At 41.8% G+C, this 24,270-nt stretch overlaps 1 protein-coding gene across 3 annotated transcripts in view; it reads right to left on the bottom strand.

The window, feature by feature from the left end:
* Positions 1-1,018: 1,018 nt before the first annotated feature.
* pias1b (protein inhibitor of activated STAT, 1b) overlaps positions 1,019-24,270 on the bottom strand; it is a 133,061-nt gene continuing 109,809 nt past the window's right edge. For all 3 annotated transcript variants that reach the window (XM_067971352.1, XM_067971353.1, XM_067971354.1), the window contains 7 exons: positions 23,251-23,324; positions 21,376-21,536; positions 12,866-12,996; positions 10,591-10,753; positions 7,217-7,356; positions 5,919-5,956; positions 1,019-4,756 (listed from right to left, as the gene is read on the bottom strand). In XM_067971352.1, coding sequence (XP_067827453.1) covers positions 4,448-4,756; positions 5,919-5,956; positions 7,217-7,356; positions 10,591-10,753; positions 12,866-12,996; positions 21,376-21,536; positions 23,251-23,324 — 1,016 coding nt within the window. In that variant the 3' untranslated portion in view covers positions 1,019-4,447. The remainder of the gene's footprint in view (positions 4,757-5,918; positions 5,957-7,216; positions 7,357-10,590; positions 10,754-12,865; positions 12,997-21,375; positions 21,537-23,250; positions 23,325-24,270) is intronic.

The following is a 24,270-nucleotide window of genomic DNA, read 5'->3' as shown; positions in this document are numbered from 1 at the left end:
AATACCAGACCAGTGATTGCACCTCTAATCTTTCTAAGCTGTGTAAATCCACCAAGCAATTGGGAGAACTACACACGATGTGGAGATGCCGGTGATGGACTGGGGTTGACAATTGTAAACAATTTTACAACACCAAGTTATAGTCCAACAATTTTATTTTTAATCCCACAAGCTTTCGGGGGCTTCCCCCTTCCTCAGGTGGTGTGGAAATGACCACCTGAGGAAGGGGTCATTTCCACACCACCTGAGGAAGGGGGAAGCCCCCGAAAGCTTGTGGGATTAAAAATAAAATTGTTGGACTATAACTTGGTGTTGTAAAATTGTTTACAATTGAGAACTATACAAGTAGTTTTAATACAATACAATTAACACTTACATAGCTTCCCCCAATTGCTCAGTGGGTTTCACTTGCTGTCCACAGCCCTATAAAGTGAGCTGGGACATCTCTCTGTTCAAGCACTATAGAAATAAGCAGTTGTTCTTATACAAACCTCCTCCACCCAGTCAAAAATCACATGGCTTGCAGAGCAGCCACAAAATTCAGGTCTGTGGACAAGAATACTGTCTCCATTAGTGTCAAACGTTACAAGAATACTGCCTCCATTAGTGTCAAACGTTCAACCATGCAGACATGAAGCCAACTTGTTATCTGACCACACTAAAGTATTATTCTAAACCCTTGCTTGGAATTTTTGGTCTCACTCTTCCCCTATTCGAACTTCAAAAAAAAAATCACCAGACAGCTAAGGAGTTGGATTCCTGGTCAATTATCTTCCTCCTTAGTCCAAGAATGCTGAAGCCAGTTGTAGTGCTCCCCACCATTGCCACAAACTGAAATCAGCCACTCCAATTGAAACCAGCTAATTCAGCCCAGGCTAGGGTTGAAAGCTAGAGCCTGAGGGGCTCAAGACCACTCTAGGCAACTGAACCAACAGGGCAGCAATAGTTTTGGATTATGAATAGAAAAATTCCGAGTTCCAAAAAGCTTAAAAAAACAAAAAAGGAAACAACACACATGGAAGTTGGAAAGGAAAAGACCCAACTCTACTGCTGGGAACTTTATGCTGTTTTATTACATCTAAAAGATCTCTACATTAACAGGTAACATTCATTAGGTAAACAATTTCTTTCAATGCATGAAATAAATATTTTCACGTGGTACTTTATACAAACCGACACTGGTCTACTATACTCAATTTAAAAAAAAAGCCATTTCTCTGGTTTGGCATGCAGTCACGGAAGCCAGCACTGTGAAAGATTTAAGGCAGTAAAATTATTAGAGTTGTCTTTGACACCCTCGGAGAGAAGTGATCACAGAATTTACAAATTCGCAGACGAGGTGGAATTTCCATGCTTGGAGAATCTGGTTTACGATGATACTTTCGGTGTTAAGAAAATAGACTCTCAACACAGCAGACTCTTAGATCACCCCACCATACATACCCAGTAGGTAAATAATGCTGTGAACAAGCTGGCTTGTTGCTTTTAAAAAAGTTTTCTCTTCACTTGTCAAAATGCAGCACATTACCTGAAAGATCCAGCCGTGCAATACAGTTTACTCCAGATAGGCCCATAATCAGATTCAAGCACAACTCGGATCCAAGTATTGTGTTCCAATGAACCAAACCACTTTCCATTCAGTCCTATTAAATGGAGTTCATGAAACAAACAGAACACTGGAAATAAAAATCCTGATTAAAGCATAAAACATCTCCCCACTGGCTGAACATTCAACCAGCCCACTGCCAGACTTGACCTGATACAGTCGCGCATTTTACAAACTAGACACAATTCCCTTGAGTATTTCCCGCTGCATTGTTTTCACTGAGCTGCTAAACTAATGACTCTTTGGACAATGGCACAGATACTTATAAATCAGCTGATTTAATCTGCAGTTTACAAAAATCCCAGCTCAGACGGAACATTGTTGCCCCAAGTAATTGAGTTTACTAGAACTCACTCAAATTGTATTTTTATTACCCAACAAATTTCATTCATTTGCACCCTTTGGTTATAACTTGCCATTTGACCCTTTGTCAATTTTCTCCCCATCTCTCAAAGGTGCTGTCTCCTTGCTAGGATATGATGCCACAGGGGCTGATCACCTTCCAATATCTCAGCCAAGTGCCATTATTCATGTGTTAGTCTCCACAGTGTCAGCAGGCTACTTCCAACTGTAGTGGGGTAAAGAGGACACGAATCATAGATTTATTCAATCCTGGTCTGACCCCATGTCCAGATGTTTACTTCAAGCAGGGGTCACTGGACAGCCATCAGGAGCAGGAACCCGAACTGACTGTCCCCTCTCCTTCACTCAGAGGTGCTAAGGTCAATTCTAGTACCCCACCATGGGAAGTTGAGAGCAGCGAACAGCGCAGATCAGAAATTTAACTGGGGACTTTTTTGATCTCTATGGCTTAGTGCTACACTGGGTGGGTCCTTTACCCAGATGGTGTCTCTCTGGGAGGAAGGGGGGAGAAGAGTGGGTCCAGGATCTTGGGGGGGGGGGGGGGGGGGGGAGAGGAAGTAGAGAAGGAGGAGGAGGGGGTGGGCCAAGGGTCTGGGTGGAGGGGAGGGGGAGTGGGCCCAAGGTCTATGGAGAGAGGAGTGGGCCCAGGACCTGGGAGGAGGGAGGGGAGGTGGGGGGTGGGCCCAGGGTCTGGTCCTAAACAGAACACACATAAAAAACTGAAGAGGTCTCTCCAGTGCACTTGCACATGACCTGATTAGACCAACACACCACAAGAGAGAAGGTGTGGGATAGAAAGATCAAGATTTAAAAAAAAATACTGACTTTTCTTTAGTACACGTTATTACTGTGTACATATTACTGTGTACTGGTCTGTGTACATTCCAACTCCTTGTTTGCAAATCCTGCTCTGCATATTACATTTAAGGGTTTGAGACACAAATTTGCCATCTGAATATATCTCTCGAAAGGAGAATTTGGAACAGTCACCTAGAAAATAATCATTTTAAGTTGGTTGATACCATGCTTGGCAAGAATCCCAATGCGCAACAATGAATTATTGGAACATGAATTAAAACAAAGTCAAAGGTCATGGACGGGGCAGCGTAGTTAACTGGCGTGTCAATTTAGAGGGCATAGTCGCAGGATAAGAGGTCAGCCATTTAAGACTGAGATGAGGAGGCATTTCTTCATTCAGAGGGTTGTGAATCTTTGGAATTCTCTACCCCAGAGGGCTGTGGATGCTGAATATATTGAGTTTATTCAAGGCTGAGATAGAGATATTTTTGAACTCTAGGGGAAATCAAGGGATATGAAGATCGGGCAGGAAGGTGGAGTTGAGGTTGAAGATCAGCCATGATCTGTTTGAATGGCGGAGCAGGCTCAAGGGGCCGTATGGCCGACTCCTGCTCCTATTTCTTATGTTCATAACACCCACGAATCCCCAGATCCCAGCAGTCCAATCTCGGCTGGGACGAGCATGTTGTGGAAGCTGGTGCGTTGCCACAGGGGTGTGTGGGCTCCAGGGAAGTGTCTCCACACCCAATCGGCTGGTCTTCCCAGGGAGTTGGTTAGAAAAACGACAACGGCTGCTCAGGGTACAGTGCATGTGTACGAGGGAAAAAGAACATTTTTTTTTTAAAAAAGGGTATACAAACTGTGGAGGCTTTCTGCAGCTAGAGCTTTTCAAGGAATAGTGGAAATAAAATGAATTACTGTTTTTTCTGAAGTATAATTCGCAATGAAAGGTGCAACAGAGGAAGTGACTCCTCTCCCCTATTAACTTAAAATTCTTTAATGTTTGAAAAATGCTACTTTGTAAAATGGAACGCAAGTGGAAGTTGTGAAGACAGTCCACCTCCCCCACAAAAAAAGTAACCAGAAATGGCCTTTTTTTTTGTTGAAAAATTGTACGATACTGTGCATTCCCCAAAGCTACTTCCTGCAAACGCAGAGGGAATGATATGGGAAATAGTCAAGATACTTTACATAACTTAAAAAGTATAATAAAATTATTTTGCACAAAAAAAGGAAAATACTATTGTTGTCAACCATTGACATCTCATTTCTTTCTGAAAGAAAGAATATTCTACAGTGAAGTACAAGAATGGAAAATTCCTAATTCAAATAATGTCAACTGTGAAGGAAATAATGCCATCGAACAACAAATACAAAAAGTAATATCACGGAACAGACAAATACATCGTAAAAACTCTGCTTTCACAAAGTGAACTGAAATAACCTTAAAAGACAGACAGTCTTGAATTTATATACAAAAGTTAACTGAAAATATAGTATTTTGTTCTCTGTACATGGTGTCTCTTTTTAATTTTTTTTTGTTTATTTAAAAAAAGGGTCTCTACACTTCTAAATTTTTTTTTAAAAAGATGAAACAAACCAGATTTTTTTCTGCTCCCTTCTTCCCCCCACCCCCCCACCCAAAAAAAAACAAAAGCACGTTATCCATTATTTCAAATCTTAGTCCAACGAAATAACATCTGGCATGGTGCCAAAGATGGTGCCACTTTCCACACTGCTCCGATTAGCACCAAGATGCCCGAGATTTTCCCGCAAACTGCTGGAGGAGACGAGGCTGCTGTTGCTCCCGCTGCTGCTGCCGCCGTTGGTCACCGCCAGCGTATTGGCAGGCGCCGAGTTTGGTTGCTCCAAGAACATTTGCGAAGAGCCGTACGGGAAGAATCGGTTGAGCGAGGAGTGAATGAGGTCCTGGTCCTCTGACGCACTGGCTGCAGCAGCTGCAGCAGCAAGGAGGGAGGTGTTGTAATGCTACAGCAGGAGCAAGAACAAGAGTACTGAATGTTAACATCGGAATATTAATGCGGCTTTTTGAGGGACTCTACAGGCTTATTAATTCTCGCACTGTCATCTCTGAGTGACCCTGTTTAATTATAATGTGCAAGTATTCAAATATTGACATTTATTATACTCTACATTTGCATAAAAAAGCAGCTTCCTTTAATGAAACTTAAATCAAATACACTTAACCTTTAATGCACCTGAAACGTTTAACAAACCAGCTATTTGATACAGCTTGTAATGGAATTTGTATCTGTCACAACATAGGCTTAGTTTCAAATATTTTGTTGAAGTTAGTCACTTGATATGTTCACACTTAACTCTATCCTGGATTTAGAATTGTCCATCACACCATGTTGTCGCTTCCCCCAATCCCATCTGCTGCACCCTCCCCCCAAACACTTTATCCTCACTTAAGACAGTGGACAAGTGACCTGCTGCCAGGCCTCTGCTCCTGATAGAATCTCTGGAGGTTAAGTATTTTGTTGATGATTTAGCCTGAACCCTAAACTTAGTGTTTGGGGGTTCATGAGTGTGAAGCCATGCTGCAGTGCACTAGGTTAGTGTACTGTCACTGTACCACCCAGTCTCCCTGTATTGCTTTTGAAATTCCAATAGGAATCCTGTAACTACAGTTTCCTCAATGGCTCAGTTGGTAAATCCCAAATGCAGTTCACCAGAGCCACACACACCAGGAAGGTCCCAGTTCCAATGGAAACTCTAATCATCTCAGCCAAACTGGAGACAGAAGACTCCAGTGTCAAAGAGCCATATTTTGGGGGAGGATGAGAGGCTGAAAGATGTCCACATCTCCACATGTGCAGACATTCGATCCCGAATGTTGAACGAAACACTATATTTCCTGTGCTTGGGATGACTACCACAGAGTGCTACTGGTTACACACACTGTGAAGTCTCCTATTCTCTTTACACAAAGTGTAATTTGCTTTTATTTGAATGCAATTCAAGTTTTAAAATACTATAATGGACATGGAAGTGAATGGATTTCTGCTGAGTCATCACCATGCTTATGCAAATAAAGACCTGACACAATCACATGAAAGTCATTGATACATTGAAATCTTGTTTTTATATTATGAATGACAAAAGTGCTCACTGACATGTTACATACCTGATTATCCCCTTGTAAGAAGGGAAATAGGTCTAAACCTGTTCAAACAAGAGACAAAATATTAGAACAAAATATAAGTGGCAAATACCTCAAAACTTTTATCTGCACAAACCCTACTGCAATCAGACTTTGGATATTAGGCTTCATCTGTACCCAAATCCCATCGCTACAGATCAGAGAACAAGGTCAAGTAACTACAGACTTTTACATCTGTTTGTTTAGCTCAGATCGAAAAAGAGCAATGCCCATGAGCCAGACTGTGGGTCTACAACTGTGCTATTGGGATAAGAGAGGTGGTTTTGGCAATGTAAACCTTTGGAGTTGGCTCACAAATTCAATCTTTCACAATTTGAACTAAACAAGTGAGATATAAAAGCACTTTTTAGAAAACAGAAAAAGCTCAATCTGCACTGGTTAAAAAGATTGAAAAATATGACACCTCTTACACGATTAGCATTTTTGTGCTTTCAAAGTCACCAATCCTGTACAGAAGGGCTTATACGGTTATGTCCGCTGGTTGACCTGATAGTCAACCTGATACTGTGAGAGATGGGGAGGAAGGTGATATCACGTTGAGTCCATACACACCAAAAGGTCCCAGATTTGAATTCCTGGTCTCTGTTAAATTTCCTTTCTGCTGGAGGTGGCGTTGAGGGTACTACGTGGCTGTCCTTAATACTGTCAGGCTTGGGAGGAGGTAAAGAAAGATCACCCAAGATTCCCACTCCACATAGTTAACTAGGAGCCCCTTCTGGAAAGTGGGCATGGGACAAATTGAGGACAGAACTGGAATTAGGCAAGAATAGAAACAGGATTCGGCTGCGATGATCCCCACAGTCAAACAGTCCGCTGACACCCAATATGTAGGCTCACATGAAGAGTGGCCACTTGACTGAGGCATGACGACCGCTGGGAACTACTGAACTGAACCCCAGCAAGAGTCAGTGCCTTCAGAAGTGGGGAGAGAAATTAGGATAAAACTGCACATCTAATGCCTGTGTAATAAGACATCAAACACAAAACCTTTCAAAGAATCTCACCAGCAAATCACAGACTCAATCATCTTCTACATGCTTTTTTGTTTGTTGACTTCAATTTTTTATTTATTTTACTTTGAGTTTGAGGGGATTCGGAATGTGACAGGCGAGCTTACACAGCTGAAACACCTTCTGAACCTGGATTCATGATTGTATTGCTACTGATTTATGGTTAAATGGGTATTATTCCATTCTTAGTGTACAACACTTGAAATGAGTAATTTTTCAGCACCAAGACACATCTTGCTGCAAGTAGCTTACCTTGCAGTTCATACGGCAGAGTTGGTAAGTGGTACGAATGACGGTAGTCTTGAAAAGGAGCAGAGATAAAGTTTGTATCCAGAGTCGGTATGCTTGGAGTTCTTGTTACTGGCGATGTCTGATGGTGCAGATTTAAAACCCTACATGAAAGAAGGTTAACAGATATTAAAGGCAATTCATTTTTAACTTAGCCATAACAAACCAGAAAGAACCAAGTTTGATTTCTGGTCTCTGATGATTTATCTGATGTCAGCAAGGGTCACCTGATCACTATCCAGTGACCCTTGCTCAAAAGTGTATGTGTGGATGTTGCATGGGGACATCATCAGGTTTGGCTCTGTTGAATATAGCCTGCTAACACTCACATTCCAGTAAAACAAAGAATGGTCAGTTGGACAAGGTACCAAAGGATGCCTGGTGCTTGTGGAGGTGTTCACCAGCATGAGTCATCACCTCCAGGAAAGGAGGAAAAAGGGAGGGGGGGGGGGGGCGGGGGGAGAAACAGAAAAATATACACACATACACACACACACACAAACAGTATCTGGGGAACTCAAAAGCAAAAATACAACTGATATTTTTGAAGATCTTTATTGTTAATGTGTGTGCTCCTCCCTTTGCTGTGGAAATTTAAGTACAGCTCCAGTAGTCCGACTGATTCATGGCCCAAGAGCAGATATGTGGCCAATACAACTGGTTAGAATCATCCCCTGGGAACCAAAATTGATTGTTCTCAAGTCCATACAGGAAAGGTTAAACTAGACAACTGAAAATCCAACAGGGTACTTGGATAATTCAAATGTTTGATTTTAAATTGCAGTCCCAACAAGTACATATTTTAAAAAGATTCACACTGGATGAAAAAAACACAAACAGCATTTCCAGAGACTTTAGTCATGCAATTGCTGCCTAGATTTACACATGTAAGGAATCTTACAACACCAGGTTATAGTCCAACAAATTTATTTTAAAATCACAAGCTTACACCAGATACATCGACGACATTTTCTTCCTATGGACCCACGGCGAAGAATCACTGAAGAGACTACACGATAACATCAACAAGTTCCATCCCACCATCAAACTCACCATGGACTACTCCTCAGAATCGGTTTCTTTCTTGGACACACAAATCTCCATCAAAGACGGGCACCTCAGCACCTCACTCTACCGCAAGCCCACGGACAACCTCACGATGCTCCACTTTTCCAGCTTCCACCCCAACCACGTCAAAGAGGCCATCCCCTATGGACAGGCCCTACGAATACACAGGATCTGCTCAGACGAGGAGGAACGCGATGGACACCTACAGACGCTGAAAGACGCCCTCGTAAGAACGGGATATGACGCTCGACTTGTCGATCGACAGTTCCGACGGGCCACAGCGAAGAATCGCATAGACCTCCTCAGAAGACAAACACGGGACGCAACCAACAGAGTACCCTTCGTCGTCCAGTACTTCCCTGGAGCGGAGAAACTACACCATGTTCTCCGCAGCCTTCAACATGTCATCGATGACGACGAACACCTCGCTAAGGCCATCCCCACGCCTCCACTGCTCGCCTTTAAACAGCCACCCAACCTCAAACAGACCATCGTTCGCAGCAAGTTACCCAGTTTTCATGAGAACAGCGTCCACGACACCACACAACCCTGCCACGGCAACCTCTGCAAGACATGCCAGATCATCGACACGGATACCACCATCACACGAGAGGACACCACCCACCAGGTACATGGTTCATACTCCTGTGACTCGGCCAACGTTGTTTACCTCATACGTTGCAGGAAAGGATGCCCCGGAGCATGGTACATTGGCGAGACCATGCAGACGCTGCGACAACGGATGAACGGACACCGCGCAACAATCGCCAAACAGGAGGGTTCCCTCCCAGTCGGGGAACACTTTAGCAGTCAAGGACATTCAGCCACCGATCTTCGGGTAAGCGTTCTCCAAGGCGGCCTTCGAGACACACGACAACGCAAAATCGTCGAGCAGAAGTTGATAGCCAAGTTCCGCACCCATGAGGACGGCCTCAACCGGGATCTTGGGTTCATGTCACGCTACACGTAACCCCACCAGCAAAAAGGGGGAAAAAAATTTATATGTTTTTTAAAATTCTCTCTCTCTCTCTGCCATTTTAAGTTTCTTTCTGCTTGCCTGTGTAAAAGACACAATGTATATCGAGTGTACTGGGACGTTCTGTTCTCCGTGACTGGCCTGTTTGAATAACAACGACACCTTTTGATTGGTGTGATGCTGTCCCAACATCATATAAGATATGCGATTTGAGAACCTTTTCATTCAATCATCTGACGAAGGAGATAATCTCCGAAAGCTTGTGATTTTAAAATAAATTTGTTGGACTATAACCTGGTGTTGTAAGATTCCTTACATTTGTCCACCCCAGTCCATCACCGGCATCTCCACATCATAGATTTACACAGTAAGAAATGGCTCCAAGTAACATGGAGCCATGTCTTAGTGAGAGTAAGCACCCTCACAAGAGGCCAGAGAAAACAAAGGGGAGACTTCAAAAAAATTGATCCTGGAGTGGTTTACAGCACATAACAATGTTAAGAGTTTGAATGAAAAAAAAAATGACTGTCAACAATGAAGATCAGCACCCTTCCAACTATGTTGCAATCTTGCTCTTTAAGTGTTGAAGTAATGCACTGCAACTGACATTTATATACTGCCTTTCACATAATGAAATGTCTAATAAATAGGACCTAGGTAAATGAAAGTGAGGGCAAAGACTTAAGTTTTGGGAAGACTTTTGAAGGTACAGAGAATGATAGAAACAGAACCCCCGAGTGCAGGGGCATAGTGATTGTTGGGAGTACCAACAATCATGGTAGTTTGAGGGGTGGGGGGGTGTGAGAGAGAGAATACACACTAATTTATCTTTTAGTCTATATGTATTACCAGCTTTCAGTTGACTATAGAGATTGCTGAAAATTGATTAAAGGATTTGATAGAGAGAAATGTTTTCCTCTGGTGGGAGAGTCCAGAACAAGAGAACCTTAAAATTAGAGCTAGGCCGTTCAAAGGTGATGTCATGAGGGTAGTGGAAATCTGGAACTCTCTTCCCCAAAAGATTGTTGAAGCTGGGGACCAATTGAAAATTTCTAAATTGAGATTGATAGATATTTGTTAGGCAAGGGCATTAAGAGTTACGGAACCAAGGTGGGTAGATGGAGTTAAGGTACAGATCAGCCATGATCTAATTGAATGGCAGAACAGGCTCGAGGAACTGAATGGCCTACTCCTGTTGCTACGTTCCATCAAATTGTGGAAATTCTTTTTGTATCCAAGCTCACTGCAAACAAAGAATAGCCTTGCACAAGACTGATTCCAACCCGAAGCTTACCCCTTGTTGATGGGTGGCGACGGAGAAGACATCAAAGGGTACCTCTTCGCAGGTGGCTCTTCCTCCTCCTCTTCCGATGAACTGTCAAGCGTCAGATCAATCACTTCAACCTTTCTATTATCTTGAGATGAATGCCTGTGCTCGGACAAGCTTTTACATGCACCTAGCGAACAAAGTTAAAGAACAGTCGGTACTTCTGTACAAAAACAAAGGCACATTTAAACAGGCTCAATGTCAGAAATTGATGCATTTGAGTTGGTGATGAAAGTTCTCTGTTGCTAGGGTAAGTTCTATCTTTATCTCTGGGCAGTTTCTTTCTTTTCTCTGTCTCCCTTCAGCAACGGTTAATCTGTCCCCCAGACAAAGTTAAGTGCACATGCAAAAGATACTATGCATTATTATTATTTAACCTCCACTCGATACAAGATTGGCAAACCAATTTTTAAGTTTCACTACCATTCTAGGATTTGAAGAAACGACGCAATCTAGTCTGACATAGGAGAACATGAGTTTTAACAGGGGCTTAAAAGGAGGTCTTTGTCCAGCATTAGTTAGTTCCATTTCTGGGCCAGAGTTTTACATGATTACCACAGGATTTCCAGCTGAAGGCCAAGTTTTCAAGAAGTTTGTCTGTGCACTAAATACCAGACAAGTAATGAGCAAAAAAAAAAGTCAAGGTTGTCTTCTGTATGGTTTGGCTGTATCCGTTTGTATTTTAATATTGCTTGTGTTTTGTCTCATTTAATTGTAAATCTGACTGGATATTTAGCCTGTTTAGTAGCTAGTTAGCTTGTAGTATTTTGTCTACTAGAAGTGTAAGGTGTATTTTATTCAGTGCACCTGCAAAGGTCAATTAAGACTACGCTAACCTATAATGCATATCTTTCCAATCTTGGTGGGTGCATTTAGCTTGAGGCACCATCCCTTAAGGTTCAGACACATGATTTTTTTTTTTGAAAGAGTACTGAAATAGACCCATCCTGCCCATCCCTATATTGAAAGAGACTCAATGTCACAGTCGGACTATAATTGATCCTTTCCCAAAACTATGTATCTCCTCACCTCCCTCAATCTTTGGTACCTCCTGCAATTTAGAGGCTTTTAAAACCCAAACTTGGCATCACCTATTGATTATTTTCAATAACCTTGTCTTTTCTTTTTTGTAACATTGGTAATGCCATACACTATGTTCTCTAGCCCTTTACCTAGTACCTCAATTAAAAAAAAATCCTGTGGTCTGATACTTCACTCCATTTCCACTTTATGATTCTATACATTTTGGAATTGTGTATTGATTTTGCAAATGTTACACCACAGAAAGCAGCTAGCATTCAGACAGTTGCAAAAGCAAATAAGACACTAGAGGTTTAATGGCCATCACAACATGCTTCCAGAAAGGTTTACATTTGAGATTTAAACTGTGTTGTTTTACTATTCAGTTTTAGCAGAAGGTAACAATTTGTGGTCAGAAACTACTTTTCTTAGCGTAATGCTTCTGCACCTCCCAAACTGGACTGTGGAACACATTTAGGATCAAAAAAATTCTAAGCCGCAAAACCAATACTGCAGCCTGTTAAAACACACACATAGAAATAAAAGGTTTCAACTGATTCTTGTGTTTTCCGCCCCCCCCCCCCACCCCCCAAGAGATTTTAGACTGTCTTACTGGAGAAAGACTACTGCCCCTGTTGATATTGCTCAGTTTTTGTTCAGGAGTACAATCCAAGTGTTTAACTTGAGGGTCAGTATCAAGAATACTGCCACACACAGTGATGGAATGCAGACTGTGGCCATGGTAAGCTCCTGGCCCCAATCATTGTGGGGCCAGGTATTTCCTCTAGAAAAGTGGGAAACTATAGGACCAACTGTTCCATTTAGTTAATACCAATATTTTTACTAGTACCCTTTCACTTGCTGGTTAGGAACCAAGCATGGTTTGTAATAGCATTCCCTTGTTTTCTATTTCCCACACCAGCATTTTTATGCTATGGACTCACGTTCACTTGGATATGGGTTGAGACAGCCCAACCATATTTTACATGCCAGTCTTGTAGTCAACAGACTTTTAATCCATCAGTGTAATCTGGATTTGAACCAAGAGGTGAAAGGAGTTTCCTTAACCACATCACTATCCAGATTCCGCTATAACAAAGTATTTTCGGATCACAAATGTTTCGGTACAGGGGCCAATTTGGCTCATTGTGCTACATTGGAGCTATACCTCTAATCTGATCTCCCTGCTCGTTCCCCACACCCTTATAACAAAAGTGTGTACCATCTACGCCATTAAAAGAGGAATTCACTTCCTGAACCTCCTTCTTCAGTCTCATCGGTGACCATGCTCCATCTTCCTTAAACTGAATTTCATCACAGTCCGTACAACAATTGAGGATTTCCATAAATAATCTGTTTTTTTAAAAAAAGGAAGAATTTAAAGATTAATTAAAAACAGCCTATAAAACCATTCCTTGCAATTACTATTAGCAAACATTTTAGAACAATATATCTGTACAAAAGCCACTTGAGTGTTAACACTGCTTGAAAGTTCTAAGAATTTACCAACATGCAAAAATGCAAATACTCAAACAGGATCTTCCAAGCTGGAAATGAGACCATTTCTGAGGACCGTTTTATGCCAGTTGGGCCTTTTTGCTCCTTACATCTCTAATCTCTGTGCATTCATATGGTGTAGTCTGGCTTTGATCATACAAGTCCTTTGAAGAATCTATCCAACACACAATACAGCATTCCCACCATAAACAAGTCAGCGTCTATAAGATGTACAAATGATACATTGACTTGGATGCAGTGAAATTACCAAAAATACCTCAGTTACTTAAATATGTTTGAAGACTGTTTAATTACATCAGGCCATGTCCATCTATAAATCATATTGCAACCAACTGCAGTGTATAAGGTTCTTTCTGTACTTGAACTCCTCAAATTTTAAATATACAGAATCCCCAATGGCTTGTAAGTAGGCACATGGCACAGCAATAAGCCATACAGACCAGAAAGACCTCAGGATAATTCCCAATTTGCAACAAGTTAGTTTGTGTCAGCCAGGCCACCATGCACAAGGGAGGGGCCAACATTTTTGTTTCAGCAATAATTCCCTCTTCTGATTAATATCTAGTGATGCTTGCTGGAAAGTTCACGTTTCCAGACAAGGAAACGATCAGGCTCCATTGTAATGCCCTCCACAGTTGAACAGACCATTGGCAAGCACTACCTGGGATCATACAACTGGCTGATGTCACTTGAGGAATCAAATCCCAAAATTAAAAATGACAAATAACCCATCCGCCTTTATATTAAAGGTGTGACGGAAGAGAACAAAAAGTGCTGCCAATTCAAATGTGATCACAACTGTTTTAACTGCAATGCAGCACAAGCCAGAGGTAACAGGCAACAGAAACAGAAAATGCTGGAAACACACAGGTCAGCCAGGCACCGAATTCCGAAGCTGGGTCTTCACCCAAAATGTTAGACCATCTTCTCCTGCCAGATGCTGACTAACCAACTTTGCATCTGCAGCATTTTCTGTTTTTATTTCACATTTTTCAGCATTCCAGCTTTGCTTCTTAGCTCAGAACATTCAGTAGTAGTGACTAATTTCGTCTCCAGCTCTTCCAACCCCAAGGGCTGAGTACTAAAAATTAAGTGCCAATTGCGTTGATCCATGCTGCTAACAAAAGACACTCTCTTCTAAGTAGGATAATGGAAAACACAACAAAGCAAAGAACAGTACAGCAGGAGTTAAAATGCGAGAGCATCAACGCATCGCACCCAGTTAATTTCCTCGCTCTTCGGTGGTTAGCACTAACTTGCCTTCTAATGTCACAAGCAGTTAAGCAGGGTTTAAAACTGCCATTACGAAAGCAATGATACTGTTATTTGGTGAATTTATCTTTTCTGCATATTGCCAGCACACAACTGAATTGGTCTTTGAAATCAATACAGATGTTCTTTATTTGGGGGCGAAGGCAATATGGGGGGGAAAGGAAAGGAGGAAGAAAAATCTTTACATCTGTAACATAAGTGGGTTAAGTGAACTGATTTATATCTCCCACTGGAATAGCCAGTTCCTCCAATAAATTTTTTTTAATGTACCTACACATATCTTCTTTATAGTCGGGTCAAAAATAGATTGCATCATTTTTCTACACTATTTTACAAATCTCGAGGTCACAATGCAGATCACACCACAGGTTCCTTCATCCTGTGGCTCAGGAAACAGCAAAAACAAATGAATACCAATGACGTGAGGGACCACCTTTAATAAAGGGCATTCCCTGGTGCCTTAAGCAGATAAATACAACTTGCATTTATATAGCACCTTTAACGTAGTAAAACCTCCCATGGCGCTTCATTGGAGCGTTATCAGACAAAATTTGACAACGAGCCACAGAGATATTAGGACAGGTGACCAAAAGCTTGGTCGAAGAGGTAGATCTTAAAGAGCAATTTAAAGGAGGAGAGAGAGGTACAGAGGCAAAGAGGTTTGGGGAGGGAATTCCAGAGCTTAGGGTCTAGGCAGCTGAAGGCACGGCCGCTAATGGTAGCGTGATGAAAATCGGGAACGCGCAAGAGGCCAGAATTGGAGGAGCACAGAGATCTCGGAGTGTTGTAGGGCTGGTGGAGATTACTGAGATAGGGAGGGGCGAGGCCATGGAGGGATTTGAACACAAGGATGAAAATTTTTAAATCTAGGGGTTGCCAGACCAGGGAGCTGATCCAGGTCAGCAAGCGCATGGGTGATGGATGAGAGGGACTTGGCGCAAGTTAGGATACAGGCAGCAGAGGTTTGGATGAGCTCAAGGTGGGAGGCTCGGCAGGAGAGCATACCTGCCAACATACCCAACCCAAGTGCTGCCATTTTTGGATTTGGCTGTGGGAAAGATGAGCTCTCATCAACACTGGCCTGTAATGTTATCCCCCAACATTGGGAAAGGTCTTGGGCAAAATAGAAAAATTAAACGCTATATAAATGCAAGTTCTTTTTTACTTCTAGTGAGGGCTTAAGCCCACTAGCAATTATCGCCCTTGAAACGGAGATTGATGGGAGATAATCAGGATCTTTCCAGGATCAAGATGACATGACTGATGAGAGATTGGAGCTTCGTCAATCCTCTGCGTCAGCTTTGGTATTCCAACACCGACATTGGGCAAGTCCGTAGTTCCCCAGGGTGCTTCAGCAGCCTGCCTAGTTCATTGCCCTAGAGGGGTAGACTTGTCACCTGTGGCCGGGATTTTCCCCCCACTCGGCTCCAAATAACTCAGCAAGCCAATGCCACGTCGGTAGAGTGATGTGAGCCAGATCGTAACGCAAAGCTTACCAGTGCCCCATGCTGGTAGAATGCAGTTTTAGCTGGTCGAACTCCAGCAATATCCTTGGGAGCAAGTTGGCAAAAGCTGAGTTCTTGGTGTTTGGGCAAGTGGGGTGTGTCCTTGCAGGAAGAGTGTGCTCACTCCATATTCAGGAAATGGAATCTCCATTTAAGTGGATCACTCAGTAATTTGGTTTGGAGTCTCACACTTGGTAATGGGTTTCCGTGCATTTCTGTCTTGGCTGACCAAGAAAAAAAAACAAGTTATGGAACCAGTGCCGCTTGGTGTGTTTTCGATTAACTATCAGGCACAGGTGCATGCCCTACACCTCCTCCCCCTCCCATTTCTTTGAGATTGATGATCCTCAGGTCATTCAGGTGTTCCATGGATACTCAGCCTTCTGGTATCTATTGCCAACCTTTCATTTACATCTAACAGAAATCGCTACGACCATCTTTATGGCAGAAAAGTCACTGGGTTCGGCTGAAGGCTCGGCCCGTGTGCCATAACAAAACGGCAGCGGCAAGCGGCTTCCAGTTTGTCTGTCATTGAAGGCACTTTACTTCCAACAGTGTGGAGAAAATCACCTCGAAGTGACATTCCATGCTGCCACAGAGAGGAACACAACAGAAGTGTAGGATAAAAGCTGGTGTTTATTGCTGCTGAAACTGGAAGCAAACATTGCCCATGACCTTCAATTGCTGCACTCCCTTTTTCATCAATAGGAAGGGGACCAAATTTTCCAGGCCTCAGTCGATTGTTCTTGGGAACCACGAAAAGTCTCAGCCCAAAATCATCAGAAACGAAGGGTTTGCTCCTTCGTAGCGTCAGCAGTGGGAGTATCATGCACTTGCTGCCAATAGTTCAAGCTAGTGCAAGGCAAATATAGGACTGATTTCCGGACTGATGTTACACAACGTTTGATCAACACATAGATAGGACTTCCAGGTGTGGTTGTGGAGGCAAAAACCCTCGAATCATTTAAGGAATAGTGGGATTCTGTGATTTGGGTACATGTTATCTTTCTGGATGAGAGTGTGTTTCGGTTCTACGCTAGGTATTCCCTCGAGTTCAGCGTCACCGATCACTCCCATAAGCAGGCCGTGGGTCCCCTATAATATGAAGAGTACCTTCGACACCCAATACACAATTATATGATAGCATGAGCTGAGGGCTGTAAGAATATTGGCCTTGGAAGGCGTATAGTGCAGATTCACCAGAATGATACCAGGGCATAAAGGGTTAATTTATAAAAGGACAGGCTACATAAACTTGGCTTGCATTCCCTTGAGTTTAGAAGGTTATGGGGTAATCTAATCAAGGGATTTAAAATGATTAATGGATTCGATAGGGTAGATACATAGAAACTATTTCCTCTGGCGGTGGAATCCAGAAGATTAGAGCTAAGCCATTTAGGAGTGAAATCAGGGAGCATTTTTTCACACAAAAGGTAGTGAAAATATGGAACTCGCTCCTCCAAAAGGCCGCGGATGCTGGGTCAATTGAAATTTTCAAGTCTGAGATCAATATACTTTTGTTATGGAAGGGTATCAAGAGATATGGAACAAAGACGAGTAAATGGAATTAAGGGACAGATCAGCCTTGGTCTAATTGAATGGCTCAAGGGGCAGAATGGTTTACTCCTGTTCCTATGTTTCTAAACCTCTTGTGGTTTGCACTGGGTTCTGTGATCTCACACATGTCCCACGTATGCTTCTTCCGTCTTCTGGAAGGTGGACTGATAAGCACGTTAGTGAGACAAGTCTAATTGCAAAGCAAGAAAACTGGTTTACAAACATTTGCCTGAGGAAGGAGGAAGTCTCCGAAAGCTTGTGAATTTAAAATAAAATTGCTGGACTATAACTTGGTGTTGTAAAATTGTTTACATTACACAAGATATATGATTGAATAGAATACAGTTTTCAGTGAAATTTAATCTATTGCCAATTGTTTTGTCAAAAATTGTAAGTTATACAAACGTATATATATAGGCCCCAAAAGGGCCTACCTTCACTTTACAAGTCAGTATTCTCTGAACTGACTGGCTCCAACTTTAGAAAAAAAAACAGTTCTCTATCTGTGTTTCAAATTCAAAGTTGAGCAGGCTGTCTTTTTCAGAGACATGGACAGACAAAGCTCACCTCTGACCCTGCCTCAGCTCTGTGCCGAGGATTGGCTCGTCAAGTTGACAATCAAAACTACCATCTTAATAATGGTAACACATTTTCTGGCCACCTCGGATTCCTGCTGTGTTCAATAGATGGAGGCCATTATAACATTACATCAAATTACTCTCTGAAATATGCTAACGAACCCCAAATGCCTCTAACTGATATGGTATACAAAAAGCACACTTCTGTTAGTTACTTTGTTCGCTCACAGCTAATAGATCTAATTCACTTCTCAGATACAAATTACGCACTCGTGGGCTGAATTTAACTTGAAATTTAACTATAAATTAACCCAAAATCCCTCCTAGGCCTAATTAGACAAAAATCTCAAAACGTGACAATGAGCCAAGATGGGAATGACCTTCCTCATCCATATCTATCTTGTGAAAAAAAAATTAACTGTAAGGCAATCCCTAACAGGCAATGCTTAAAAACTAATTTGAGAAAATGACAAAATGTAGAGCTGAACAGAGGAACGCGAGTAGGCCATTTAGCCCCTCGAGCCTGTTCCACCATTCAATGAGATCATGGCTGATCTGTGACCTAACTCCATATACCCGCCTTAACCAAAGGTATTAAGGGATATGAGGCCAACAAAAATCTATCAATCTCAGAATTAAAATTAACAATTGAGCTCACATCAACCGCCTTTGTGGAAGTGGGTTCCAAACTTCTACCACCCTCTGCGTATATAAATGTTTCCTAGCTGAATGAAATCAGTACTGTATATTAACCACCAAATTATGGATACAAGTTTAAGAATTCTGATTTGGTTTGTTGCAATAAATTATGTTCATACTGCGCAAACATAATTTTAGCAGTTTGAAAGCAGGCAGAGGCCATCCAAAATATAACACAAATCAGAAAAACAACGCACTGATATTCTACTGATCCCTCCGAATCTAAAGTACTTTTTTGCTGCAGGCAGTTAATTTGGCTAATGCAGACCACGTGAGCAGACTGGAAACCCAATGCTTAAGTTATATATTTGCAATTACCGCTAAGTTTTTTTTTTGCAAAAAGCTGATTTTCATCAGAACATACCAGTCCCAGGCCTGTCCACTCCCTCTCCTCCACTCCCTTTCTGGTGGTGGCTATTTTTTTTTTTAAGTGCGTACCCTTCAGTGCACATCTGGTCCTGGTACTATCTATGCCCACTACAAAACTAGGAAGACGTGGGAGAGGAATGTCTGGGACTTACTGTGAGTCTGTATCTCTGGCCTTTCCACTTTTCTTATCAACGCCCACCAGGGATCAGAAAACTACTGTATGTGCATGTTTCACTACATCATAACCTTGCTACAGTGGGACATTAGTAACTATCATCTTCAGAAATCCCCATTTCTGTGCTATTCCCCCAACTATAAGAGGTCAGGGGCTTTGTCACTCTGTACTACCCAGTCAGAAACAGCACTTTGCTTATTTGAATTGGCTGGCGGACTATTTTATCCCCTTCTCCAAGAGATTTGGGAGGCAGGGGAAAGAGACACACTTGGGATCCATTATACCAATAGCTTGGTTTAAACAAGCAAGTTTCTAATCCACTAATCTGGAACATATCTGATTTTTTTTTAATGTGACCATTGACTCTATTGGCTTTTTAGGCTGCATACCCTACTGATATTTAGTCTTAAAAATAGTCTTTCCCCCTTCCCCAAATTTAAATTAGTGAAAATCAACTTTTTTTAAAACAAAACTGACCGCCGGATTGTCTGACAGTTTTATGTACCACTCACTAACAGGCGCCAAAAGGCAGATATCAGTTGTAACATTCCCCAAAGCCAGGTGACTGGAGAAAGCAGAGCACTGACACGTCAAACATGCTGCTGATTAAAATGAAAATCACTGGTCAGCTTAGGAGAAACTGTTCCAAATCAAAAAGAACGCCTAAAAACTTAATTCTTTTCTTCACCCCTGTAGGACAAGTGTGATGAGTAAATTTATTGCAAAATAACTTCTCACTTGGCAAACAAACTTGTTACCTGGACTTTAACCAGAGGAAATTGAGCCTGAAGCAGTATAACAATAGATCTTTGGATATAGATGAGATAGTTAAAGGTGGAGGCAGAGGAGGTGTAGTTGCAATAGGCTATGAATAGAAACTATGAGAAAGCAGGGAGGGGATTAAAAAAGCAAACTGAAGTGGGAGGGATAAACACACAAACATTGCTCAAGCTGTTCCTCTTCCACCACTCCTCTCCCCCTGTGCAATTTTTCAGCCTCAGTTTGAGTTAATTTGCTCCCCATCTCTCCTGGAGATGCCAACTCTTGCTGGGGTATCTTGACCAATGGCCGTTATTCATGTGAGACTGTACACAGCAAAGGCTCAAGGGAATCAAGGATGGCATCACAGCCAAGCCTGACTATGTTCAACCAACATCAACAGACTTACTTTCAGACAGACAACATCAGCAGAAGTCACTATTTAGCAGATTGAAGTGGTAATTCTGGATGTTTCTTTCTCCCTTCCTGACCCAGGAACAGACGGCAGCCCAGCCGCTACACTGGTCAAGATCAACTAACTCAGCACAGGAGAAGAATTGAATCAGAGCTCCTGGCCTTTATGTCTCAGTGCTATACATGCATTGCATTTATCCACTAGGCGAGCAAGCAGCACTTCAGCCTCACTTAACTACACCATATGAAATGCCACTGTTCATATATAATGACACAAATCTGGTTTGTAAAGGCAAGTTGTGTCTTTCTTAATACCAAAAGAGGCAATGATTTTAATTTTAAAGCCACGAGAAAATATGCACAGACCCAGTTTAATCCAAGTACAGGTAACACACCAGGTAGAAAATTTGGGGAAAACCAAAGTTGCAAACCGTACTATACAAAACATCACTGATCTTGACTTCTGGCACTATATACAAGATAAACTCTGCTTCCAAAGAAATGATCTAAAATATAGAAATATGTTCAAACATTACCATATATCTGATGGGGGCACCCGAACCTGTCACTTCTATTTTAATGATGTTTTAATAATACAAATATTTACAATATTTCTCGGAATAAATTTAACACAATTTTATTTTAAATGCAAATGACAGGATTACCCCTCTCTCCACGTTGGCCCACAAGTCTCTTTTTCCCCCACTGCGTTCAATTTAGCAGTACAACGCAGACATGAAACCATTTTTCACTTGAGGGTGCATTCAGAGCAAAAATCACAACAAAAAAAAAAAAATCACACTTCACAATCAAAAACACCTTTCAAGCAAAGGTGAGAGAGGAAAAGCATAATATTTTCTTTGAAGTTCCAACATCATTTGCTCACCCATCAATAATTAGATGTTCATAAGGACCCTTCTTATCACACACTGGGCAAACCCACGTAGGTTTTTTCTCATTCATCTGAATGTAAAGCGTTGCATCAAAGCACTGGAGATGAGAGCAGGTTATAGCACGACACGGGATCGTCAACCGCATTTTGCCCAGCTGGAAACAAAAAGACATGGGATCTTGGTCAAATTATCTGCAATACAAATACATTTTTCATCACCTTTCTTTAAACAAATACTGAACTGCAACTTCGCTAACATGGGGTGCAATGAAGATATTTACTATTTTATTTGTGCTTTGACAACGAGCGAGCAAGAAACAGCTGGCCTGAAGATTAAAAGGCCTTTTAAGTTATTAGCAAAAAACCACGAGAAGGCATTTTATTTCTAAAGGTAACAGAAGGTTGTCATTTGTAAATCCCTAATGCATGATAATCTGAAGAAAGGCCCCACCCAAATTGTCAGCTTATCTTTCAGCTGTTGACTCATCTGCTATGTATTCACATTTTCTATTAGCATATGGAAGATGATCATTTCGTAAACTCAAAGCTAACCATGTATGGTACCAAACTTTCCATGATGTATATTAGCCCAATGCAGGCACCATCGGGGGTATTTCTCGAAAATTAACCCACATCAGTAGGTGGATACATCCGAGACGGCGAGGTAGGTGGATAGAACGTGTAGTGAGTGGGGCTCCACAGTCATTTTAAACTGTCCTAAGAATGGATGTAATATTTATATAGAGTAAACACTTTGGAGACCTGTTGTTCACACAAAACAAGATCAAGCTCACCAACTGCAGACTACACACAAATGGGGGCTATGACAGCCACTGTTTGAATACTTCATTTTAGATAAAAACTCCTGATGTGTCCTGCGCAAATTCTTGAAAATTTTCACTGAGCTTCCTGATGGGTAAAGGCACCACCCAATGTAGCACTAGTGCTAAGCTATACAGACGAGAAGCTCCCACCGTCTGTACAGCGTTAGCAAATCTCAGGCAGGCCGCTACAATTAGCCTCACTGCTCCTGGGCTAAGGAGATGAAATCTGAGCCATGGGTTGCTGCTCCCAACGCTATCCAGCGACGCCTGCTGGAAAGTGTGCAAGAGCGGATGTCGAGGGAGAGGACAGAAACAGCTGTGATGCCCCCACAATCAAATAGCCTGCTGACACTCACCGTCAGAAAAAAAAGTAATTTGTTTGATCTGAACAATTTAAATTTTTTTTCATTTCTGGGAAGACTTGGGGCAGAATTGCTGATGCAGATGTTGCGAAAAGCTACAGAATGCAATGTCTGGTGGTGTCGTATAAGGGGGGGTCCAAAATTATTGGAAGGCCGGCAGGGGGGAGGAAGCAGGAAGAAGAGAAACTAGAAAATGAATTAAATTACATCAATACAAGTGTTAGATGTGGATGGTTTACCAAAAAAAACTATTTTCATAACTAATCATTTGGAAAAATGTTCGCATGATGGGCACATTGAAGATTTAATGTTTAAGCTAACATATCATTAGTAGAAGAGAAATATGTAGCACTTTACACCAAATTGAAATCTGAATTTTCTGTATTTCACATTTTGCATACGTTTAGGCACAATAGTTCAAAGTCTAGACCAGTAAATCAGTACCTCTGCATCAGTGAACCCTTCCGACTGCAACACCAAGCACAAGATCAGAATTCATGCTGTGCTATAAACAGTAACGAGTTATTAAATCTATAATTCACATCTTTTCAGAGCCAGCTATCAATAAATCTGATTGAAAAAAAGAATGCTTCAGCCCCCAAACAGTTAATAAGCACTGTGATTCTGTGCAAGAGGAAGTTAGACAATTTAATCATTAATAATTCAGATATGGCTGTACTCACAGGACACAACAGAGACACCCGCAAACTGGTCGTGGCTATTTCACTATCAGGATCAGCTGTTAACTTCTCTTTGACTGCGTGTGGAAGAAACAAATGATTTTTTTTTATAATTACTTCAGACAGTTGGTTGGGTTTTATTTTAATACACAACAGCCATTGTACATGCTACAGCTTCCCCTCTCCCCACAATTGCTGATTCTTCCTGGGGTACAGTTCCATATGTACTGAAAACCCTCCGAACCTCTTTCAAGTGCCATTCTTCATGTGCAAGTTGAGATAATGAACGTTGGCCGGCTTTGCAACTCTGGAGTAATCACAGCCAAACCCCATTCTGTCCTCATCTGACGTCCACACACATGCACTTCCTCGCAGAGCTATTGCACAGTAAATTATAAGCATAAATGCTGGTTTATTTCCTCTTCCTTAGCCTGTGGCACTGAGGCCAATTATAGCACCCCCACTGCCATCCTGGCTGAGATCACCTAACAGAGACCAGGCATCAAACGTGGAATCTTCTGATCTGGCTTGGTTTAGTGCTCTATTGCATAGTGCCCACTAGTTTAGAGGAACCAGGCTTTATCGTATTACAATCAGAAACACCCATTTTACATTCTACAGCTGTAAATGGGGTTCGCCCGTTTGACAGGCACAGCAGAGATTTCGCTGTTTTGTTGTGCTACAGTTTGAAAATGTGAACATAAATATTTACTTCATGTCTGAATCTAGCCTACATTTCCTTATGTTGTCCCTTCCTGTTAAAATCAAGGCACCACAAAACCACTGTACATGATTTGCCTACACAGGATAAACCCTGTGGGGCCAAGAGGAAATGGGAAGCTTCTGACTACGAGTAACCTAAGTGGCGGGCAATTCTCCTGCTAACAGAACATTTCAGTTTACCTCTGCATATTTCTTTACTACAATAAACAGCACTTGGATTAAGATTCAACCTTCTCCTTCCCACCCAACCCCTATTTCTCTTTCTAGTAATTAAAAAGAGCTTTCCCTGTACAAAGTCAA

This window comes from Heptranchias perlo, chromosome 34, assembly GCF_035084215.1.
Source record: "Heptranchias perlo isolate sHepPer1 chromosome 34, sHepPer1.hap1, whole genome shotgun sequence".
Classification (NCBI taxonomy): domain Eukaryota; kingdom Metazoa; phylum Chordata; class Chondrichthyes; order Hexanchiformes; family Hexanchidae; genus Heptranchias; species Heptranchias perlo.
The sequence above is the reverse complement of the archived record's forward strand: the minus strand, read 5'-3'. Positions and strand labels throughout refer to the sequence as shown.